This window comes from Malurus melanocephalus, unplaced genomic scaffold, assembly GCF_030028575.1.
Source record: "Malurus melanocephalus ecotype Western Australia unplaced genomic scaffold, MMel_1.1 scaffold_379, whole genome shotgun sequence".
NCBI classification, from domain to species: domain Eukaryota; kingdom Metazoa; phylum Chordata; class Aves; order Passeriformes; family Maluridae; genus Malurus; species Malurus melanocephalus.
The window spans coordinates 354660-363777 of record NW_026623611.1 but is presented as its reverse complement, the minus strand read 5'-3'; the positions used below and the strand labels follow the sequence as shown (position 1 = coordinate 363777).

Sequence of the window (9118 nt, the reverse complement as noted above, 5' to 3'; positions counted from 1 at the left end):
CCAGGCAGCTTTCCAGAYACTCTGCCTCAKYCTGTAGCACTGTAGGAGTTGTGACCCAAGTGCACAACCCAGCATTTGTCCTTAYTGAACCTCACAACWGGCCTCGGTCCATGAATCCAGCCTGTCYGGATTCCCCTGCAGAGCCCTCCTACCCTGCGGCAGCCCTACCGAAACCACACCAGGGCCGGGCTGCAGCTCCCCACAACCCTGCCCTGTTCTGGCCGGCCCCTGCAGCCCGGTGTTGTCCCGGCGTTATCCCGGTGCTGTACGACGATGTCCCGCTAATGTCGCGCTGCCACCCCAGGACTTATACGGGCGAGTTGGGGGCGGAGYCTTCCTCGAGACCACGCCCAGACCACGCCCCAAACGCGCTCGTCCAATCGGAGCAGAGCGTGACCACAGTGGGGGCGTGGCCATGGCGCGGCCGTTCCCGCCCTCACGCCCTTCCCGCACGCCCCTTCCCGCACGACGCCGCTGTCGCCGCTGTCGCCGTTGTCGCCGCTGTCGCGATGTGGCGCAGCGCCGGCCTCGCTGGCGACACGCAGGTATCGCGAGCGGCCCGGGGGCGCTCAGGGCTGGCTCTGAGGCCGGGCCCGGCCCGGGGGTCCTTGCGAAGGGGAAGGAAGAATGGGGGGGAGTTGAGTTGTGTGGTGGTCCTGGGCCTTGTGGGGTCCTGAGGGGGCGATGGCGGGGCCGCTGGTGGAGGGGGCCATGGTGGGGCTGTAGAGTGGTGCCAGAGGCATCCCGGGTGGTGAGGAGTGGCAGTGGCGGTTCATGGCCAGCTGGGAGCTCTGCCCTGTTCAACCCCCCTTGGCCTGGCAGGGAAKGGGGATTCCCTTTGCTGGACTCACACCAGGCCATGAGCTCAGCTGCATAACTTAACCTCTGTGAAAAAAAACTTTACAGGGACTGAAATGAAATTTCCTACATCCAGGCACCTGCTGTTACTGTGAGGACTGGACAGAAACATCCTGTTCTCCACTGTCTGTATTTGCCTTTGACATACTCTTGTAGTGCAGAGAGATGTTGGGTCGCTGCTTAAACAGAAAATAAAACTTGTCTGTTGTAACAGTGTTGCAAAGACCTGTGCCTACAGTGGGAACTATAAATGAGAATTGTCTCCTTACTGTATATTTCATATCTTAACACCTGGTATTCACAGTGTTTTTTATTTGAATTCAGCTTCTGCTAGTGAACAGAGCTATTTTTAKGTTCCTTTACATTTTATTGCTCTGTAAGTCTGAGCAATACTGAATTCTCAGTGTTATGGTTGCTGACATGCAGGTGACATTCCTCTACCATCTCCTGTTCCCATGTGTTTRTTCCATGCTTTCTTGAGACCTGGATGAGTTGAATTCTTCTAGAGTCAGGTCATGTGCTGCTACTTGGCAGTACAAACTTTGCCACATGCACTTTGTAAATGGAACTTTGAGCTTCGAGTTCAAATTAAAGCAAAGTCTTTCTTCCATACCTTCATGGCAGCTCTGATACCTCTGAACCAGCAAAGGTGGGACTTACCTGTCCCAAAACTGTTTGTCTTTGAAAGACAACTGAGAAGAAAAATAAAATAAAATAGGAAGTGGAACTGAAAGGAAATATTCAGCAGGGAAGCAGAAAGAATTGTAGGGGATGGTTGGAAAGGATGGCCTCTCTTTGTCTTAGGTGTCTGGGCTTGAGAAGGCTGTGGGGATTGCACATTTTGTACCTGTGGGAAATGCAGTTTTGTTCTGTTACCCTCTTTCCTCTGGAAYAAGATGTGATAAAATATCTCATTTTTTCAGCACTGTTCTCAATGCAGTGCAAAACACTACTAAGATATTACTTTGCTTTCTGAAAGTATATTAAATGGTGTTTTARTCAAAATGTGTTAAACATGTTTTTATGTCAATGTGTTTGTGGCAGCTTTTTGAGATCCAGAGTTTACATATGTATGTATATCAGAAATTGGAATTTATGGCTTTCTGGTTTAAAAAATGCTCTGCAATTTTAAAATTAGCACACATTCTATTGGAACATGGAATGAAATTTCTTTTTTAGCTGMAGTTTGGCAGGAGAGGAAACTAGTAAACATTTTCTGTCTTACCTTGGRATTAACTTCCTTATGTGGGATTGGGTTGCAGATGGCTGAAAATAATTTTTGCTCTTCTCAAAAGATAAATTAGTTTGAAAAAAGTACAGTTTTCTCAAAAAAAGTTGTTACAAATGTTTTAATTAATTAAAAAGCTGAGTAATCATATCCTTTACAGCTGTCATGAAACAACAGCTTGGCATATGCAGAGCTGCTTGGATTTGAAAATGTGAGTGTTAGTTTTTGCAGCATTCTCAGGTGTGAAGAAACCAATGCAGAGAGGTAATATGATTTACTTTACGTCAGAGTGGCGAAAATTAATTACATTCCAAGGATCCACCTCAAAGGCTTGAATCTGATTGCTGGATAGCTCTCTTTTAAAAAGTTACAAATTTCTGAAATTATGTCATACAGAGGAATGTTTTTGTCCAAGAAAAGAAATTCAGCCAGAAAAGCAGTACAAGTCTGTGTCTTTGGTTGGTTATTGGTTTGGTTGGTTTTGCTTTGTTTTGTTGTTTTGTTTCAGAAGGCTGAGACCAAGGAGGAATTTGTAAAAGTCAGAAGGAGGGATTTGGAAAGGCTGACAACTGAAGTTATGCAATTGCGGGATTTCTTGCCCAAAATAGTAAATGGAGATATCCTGGGGACATTCCAGAAGCTGGATGCTATTGAATCAAGTGAGTAGCACCATCTTGCAAGCTCTTACAGTTTCTGCCAGAATTACTTAGAACAAACTGTTGTGCCTCTACAAATGTAAAATTTGTGAAGCCAGTCCAGATTCAACTGTGTTTTTCAGTGACTGCTTCAGTAAATTAATGTGTTTGTAGTGAAGAAAATTACAGGCTGCCTTAGAAATAATCAGACATGTCAAATGAATCTTTAAAAATATTTTACTGTGGTTAAAAACATATGTAGTTCAGGCAGTAAGGGAAGCTGTATCAGAAAAAAGTGTCTTCCCTTTAAGAAGAGGCAAAACCATTTTGTTTTTCAAAAGGTCACTTTGCGCAGAAAAAAACCCCAACAAAATTATAGTAAACAGCAGTGGATAAAAATTTAAAGCAAGTGTGAGTTAATCTTGTATTTWGCCTGTCTTGCTTTTTAATTTGTACGCTATACTAATAAACCCTGAAGAGTCTGTAATAAAAAGTTTTTTTACTCCTGTCCCCTAAGTCCAGGTTATTTTTACTCCTGTTCCCAGAGTCCAGTCCAGAATGTTGGGTTTATCTGTGCATTATTTTTTCAAAAATGACCCCATTCCCAACATGCCATCAGGGCCAAATAGGAGTCAGCTCCATCCCTAGCTTGTAGCTTACCTGCAGTTGTACAATTTACCTGTTWTCCAAGGATTTGGTTTTGCCTGAAAAGTCATGGAACAACCACTGAGAAAGATTGCAGGGAGTTTGTYTCTTCTAGAATATAAGGTGATTAATTTGCAACAGTTAGCTAAGAGTAAGGTAGAACCTCAAGGCCTGACTCTGACTAAGTGTCAGAGGGGCAGAGCATCCAGCTCCCTTAGTGGTCCACTCCTTGGAAAGATTCTTCCATGGCATCAAATCCTTACAGAGATGGGAAAACTGCACCACCTCTCTTGCTGGTTGGGATGTTATCCATATTACAAGCAGTAGGTAGGATCTGGAAAAGTTTTCTTTGTGCTGTTGCAAGTCATCAAGGACTGTTTCCAGTTACATTAAGTGTTCAAGATCCTCAACTAGTTTTTACCTATTTGTATCCATCTTCAGTCTCAAGATTTCTTTCAATCATTCTTAGATTCCTTGTGCCAGGCATTGAGGAGACACTGTCAGGGCCCTCCAGAGCCGGCTCATGACATCAACATGGGGATTTTAAGACTCCTTGAAATGTTCTTCTGGGTGCCCAGCATTCTCTCTCTGGGGGAGTACCTGAAGCTCAGTCAGCCTTTGAATTCTCTGGAGTCTGTCTGCACAGTGGAGGTTTCTCTTGCAGGTGATGARGTCATTTGAATACTTATTTAGGTTCTGACCGTCATGTGCCCCACAGCTGGACAAGTCAGCTGGTGATTTTTGCTGCTCCAGTCTTCTACCTCTGCACATGAAATAAGGCAGACTGAAAGAAGGCTTTGAAGCACAGAGATCACAGAAGGTGATCACAGGGACACAAGCATCTCTCACTGTCAGAATGATGCTGTTTGTTACATGCACTCTTTGGCGTGGCATGTGAAGCTTACAGKAGTCCTGGCACCTCCTAGTGATGTTTTTCCCATTGTTCTTASAGCAGCCTAATCTGTGATTTGTACCTCTTCAGACTTCCATCAACTGTTGCAGTTGCTCCTCAAGAAGTGCAGATTGTACTCAGAAACTTCCAAAAGCTCTGGCCCATTTGGTTRTGAGACTGATGGAGTCTTGAATAGCTTTGAGAAGTCTTGAGATCTTTGGATGTTCCACCAGTCTGTGTAGATCAGCAGAACATTCATTTCCTATGGCAGCTTCCCAGAGGTGATGTCTGAGACCTGACCTGGCAATGCTCAGTGCAGCCAACACCTACTTTTCAGGCTGCTGTCTGGATCTTGATTATCCTTGCCAGGATAATTATTCATTTTAAAAAGAGAATTCTGTTTTGTTCTTACTGCCTTTCTCAGGAAGAGTGCTTGGCTCCAGGAGTCTTAGAAATAGAGCTCCAGCAATTTTTCTTTATTGTTATGTATAAGTTTAGTGGAACTCGCTCCACTGAACAAGTGTTAAAAATAGCATTTAACACTGATCTCGCATTTGGAGCAGTAGAATTAGAATTCCATCACTTGTTGAYATTCATCCATATTGCATGCACCTCACAAAGCTTTGAGATTAGATCTCTGGTCCAGAAAATCTCCTGATATGACCTATAACTTTCTGTGGATGAGAATGAATTTATCGTGCACCTGAAATGGGRGCCTYCTYTTCTTTCCTTGTGCCCWGTGCCTTGTTRTGGTTTTGAGTCTCTATCTTAAGARCAAGTGCCACTTCTTCCCAGAGTCTGATTTACCGCTGCAGTGGTGAAGTTACATATTACCTCTTTGAATGAACATGCTATTTCATATTTCTTTTTGCTCACTCAAGTTGGTAGTGAAATCTTTCTCTTCAGAGCATAGGCACAGCTGCGAGGGCTGACCGGGCATAGCGGGGGAGTTTCCACAAATAAGGCACAGCTAGAAGTAAGTCTCTTTTCAACAGCTTCCACTATTGTCCTTTCTTCTATATAAAATATTGTGATACCTTAGAGAATGTTGAAACATCATTTTTTGAAGCCCTTTAAAAAGTACAGTTTGCAATGTGTTAATACTCAGTAGTCAGTTCCCGTTCTGACTCAGGTTTGGTTCCAGGATCTTTGACGTCTGTCAGTGAAGGATGTGGCATCTTTGTGTGTCAGCTGGCTGGATTCAGGTTGGATCCATCCTCTCAAGGGCTGGGAGTGATTCTTCTCTTTCAGGAGAGCTCTTTTGCTTGACGTGACAGATTTTCATTGAATGAGCTGACCTGGATAAACCAATTCTTGGTCTGTTGTAGATGAGCAGAGCATGTTCTCCTCATGCCCAAGACATCTTGCTGTCAGCTGCTTWGGACTCACACCCACATARTYAGRTGTGCATGGGGCTGAATTTTCTTCRTTTGACAGGATTTTTCTTGCCACTGACCACAGTTATTCTCAAAAAAATCAATGAATCCGTTTCCCCCTGCAATCTTTTCCTTTGKATTGCAGGTTGAAAAGAAGTGAGTGTGCAGAGAGTATGTCCTGGCACAGAAATGTTTTCTATCAGTGAACCCTTGCCTTGCCTCTTTGCTTTCTGTTAAAAGGTTGCTGGCTTAGAATCACTCAAGGGCTGAGTGATTTTATACATGCTTTAATACCCGCTGCTCAAAGTAATATGTGTATATTTAAGATTACAAACTTGTCAATTAGGACCAAAACAGGAAGGAGTTTATTTTCAAATCATATAGAATTATTAAATAGAATTCCAGAAACCAAGTTCTTTGGTTAAAAAGATCATAATTGGATAATTTTTTTTATGGTGTTGTCTTTTACGATTGAATTTGATATGGTTTTTGGTAATTACATTAAAGAATATTGACCACATGTTAGGGGAAGTCTTTGAAATGTGTCAAGCCATAGACCAAACTGTCATAATCAAGGGTGTGATGCTAAAAGTGGAGTGTAATTTGGTTAAGGTAACCAGAATTACAGTAGATGCTATTTGGATTTTACTTTTTGGAACTACTTAAACATGTTTACTTTTTTCAGCATAAATAGTAAGCATCCRGAAGTGTGGTTTTTAAAGTAAAATRCRACACTCAACTATTATTAAAATTATCCATCAAAGGGAATTTTTTTTTAAACACGCATCATGCTGGTGAAATAGAATACTTTTAACTTGATTTCTGTTCACTAAAATAAAGAGTCTAAATTGAAAAAAATTCTGATAACATCAGAAATGTTGATATGATACCATCAAAAATTAATTTTTTAAGGGAATAATAAAATTTGGTTGTACCTGACACAATGTTTAAATAGTTAATTGCAAAGTCACAGAATTGGTTTGGTTGGAAGAGATCTTAAAGATGATTCAGTTTTAACACCATTGCCATGGGCAGGGACACCTTTCATGAGACTGGGTTGTTTATACTGCTTTATAAATATTAATTTAAAATATTTAGAATCACTGTTTTTCATTCACGCTATCCATGTAAGTTGTAAATTTTAGATTGAAACATACACTTTTGACTGATACTGATATTTTTCTTATCTTTTAATCTAGTCGTTGACTTGATTGAAATTTCACTCATGKAATTTTCATGAAAACTRTCATGAAAATAAAGTAGAAAACKGAGTAAATTTTTAAAAATCTTCTCAGCCCTCAGTATTTTTCCACTAGATGTGATTCTTTTAAATCAGAAACGTGTTGGTTTGCTTTCTCAGAGCTGCTGCCTCACAGCAAATTGTGAGATTCCCCTTTAGCCACGGGGAGGTGATCTTGTACAAGCAAACAGCTGAGGCGCTGCAGTAAAGTTGCACTTGGTGGATTTGCTGCTTTAGTGCAGGCCCGTTGGTCATAGTGTTSCTTTTTCCTTTTGTCTGATTTATCGTGTCACAGACCTGGAGAAAAAGGAGGAGGAAGTAGAGCAGCTGAGAATGGATTGTGAACACCTCAGAGCCCGTCTGGAAACAGCCCAGTCAGATTGCATGAGAGAGAAGAAGGTAGATTTGCTGCCAGAATATTGGCATCTGCATGCTTGAATTTTAATAACAAAAGCAGTAATGATCAGTTTTTCATGTTCATGTCACAAAATAAATCCTCAGTCTGAAAAATCATCTGGGATGTCTGTATGTATAGTCAGGTGGTAAGAAAAATATAACTTATAAGGTCATMATTTTTTTTCTTCTTGATATTTCTAGAGCAAAAGGGCCAATCTTGTAGCTAGGTAAAATACAGTAAGATTCAGTACAGGGAAGAAGTCCATKTGTACAAACAGAGGTACCAACTGTCTCCCACTGCAGTACAGGACTCCTGMTAGCTGCAGGGATCTCTCTCAGCTTCCATACTCTGTGAAGTGCACTTSTATGAGTTGTGTTAGGCATTTGTGGCAGGATTTGTCTTGGTGTGTGTGAATTTAAAAATCAAGCATTTGGCTTATATTAACATGTTAAAGTAAAACATCAGGTATTTGGGAAGGCTGTGCTATAGCTGGAATCACAGCTATAGATTCACAGAATCAGTTCTTTTGAATTTAACATTGCTACAACACATTTTGAAAGAGGACAATAGGAGATAATTTAAGCAGTGCAATGTACAGAATGAAACCAGCCTGTCTTGGTTTGCTGTGAGCTGTGTACCTTTGTTTAGTGTTAATAGTCTTTCTCAAAGTGCCTATTGATCCAATTGCCACATACAGCTGAGAATCAAAGAGTAATTTCAGGCCTCCTTTTGCTCTGTCAATATTGTATTTAGTGATTATGAGAAGGGAGATTCTTAACAATGAAGGAATATTAAAGACTGTGCCTTCTCAGACTGTGAAGCCATTTGGGTTCAAATGAGTCTCTGTGAGAATCAGTGGTGATTATTTKCTGCAAAAGATCATTTCCTTGGAGCCATCTTCAGTAGTCAGCAGAAGTTCACATTGTTGGGGTTGTACAGCTGGCATTTGCCAGCCTTGGGATTGCACAAAGACAGATGAACCTACAAACTTACTTCATTTTTGAAGAGGAATAATGAAGACTTCAGAAATGCAATTTTCATGCACATCTGCACAGAAAAGTCATTCTGGGAGGAAGTTTGGTATGATGGAATAGTTGTCAATCTGGATATTCCTTATTTCAAAATGAATATCTTCTGGATAGTTGTTTCAGTTCAGCAATAAGTAGAGGGTTTGTTTTGCTGTGCACTGAGGTCTTCAGTTGTATAAATACCCRGATAAAATAATGTTGCTTTAGGCATTAATGAAGTGTGTCCCACTCGTTRTTCCTAATAATACTACAAAAAAAGGGCAGGTGCTTTGGGTTTATAATTTCTTTTGGATGAGTTGTACTTAAAGCATGGGTAATTTACTAGGGGAAGTTGTTTTGGTGTTTCTTCTCTTCATGTCTTTGCTGTTGTTCTGTGTGTGGCAGTTGTCTGATGACTGGGCTCTGTTAATAGCCAGGAAGGTGTATTTGAGTGGATTGTGCTCATGATGTTGTGAAGTCCTGTAGCTCTCCAGGATACAACGAGCTGGTTTGTKTATATTAGTGATTTTTGTTCCTGTTAATCACTCTTCTGGTGTTTTTCATTTAGTCGCTGTTCTGCTTTAGGCATGCTTGTKTAGAGTTTCTGAATTATTTTCTACATATTTATCTTCTCAAGGAGAAGAAAATTATTCACTGAAACAAACATAAAATAAATCCATTTCTAGCTGAGCAGTGCCCTTTTCTGAGGTCATCATAAATCAACATTTTGCATTCCAAATTCTCTGTGCAGAGCTGTATCACTGATTAAGGAATTGCTGTGCTTTCTGAACCTGAGCAAAACTTGAAGTGCACATGTTATTCTTGGCTGATGTCTTCTTT

The 9118-nt window shown here is 41.1% G+C and overlaps 1 protein-coding gene across 1 annotated transcript in view; it reads left to right on the top strand.

The window, feature by feature from the left end:
• Positions 1 to 484: 484 nt before the first annotated feature.
• Positions 485 to 9118, top strand: part of HSF2BP (heat shock transcription factor 2 binding protein) — a 30804-nt gene continuing 22170 nt past the window's right edge. Inside the window, exons 1-3 of the mRNA XM_057378904.1 lie at positions 485 to 545; positions 2595 to 2745; positions 7170 to 7273. Coding sequence (XP_057234887.1) covers positions 510 to 545; positions 2595 to 2745; positions 7170 to 7273 — 291 coding nt within the window. The 5' untranslated portion in view covers positions 485 to 509. The remainder of the gene's footprint in view (positions 546 to 2594; positions 2746 to 7169; positions 7274 to 9118) is intronic.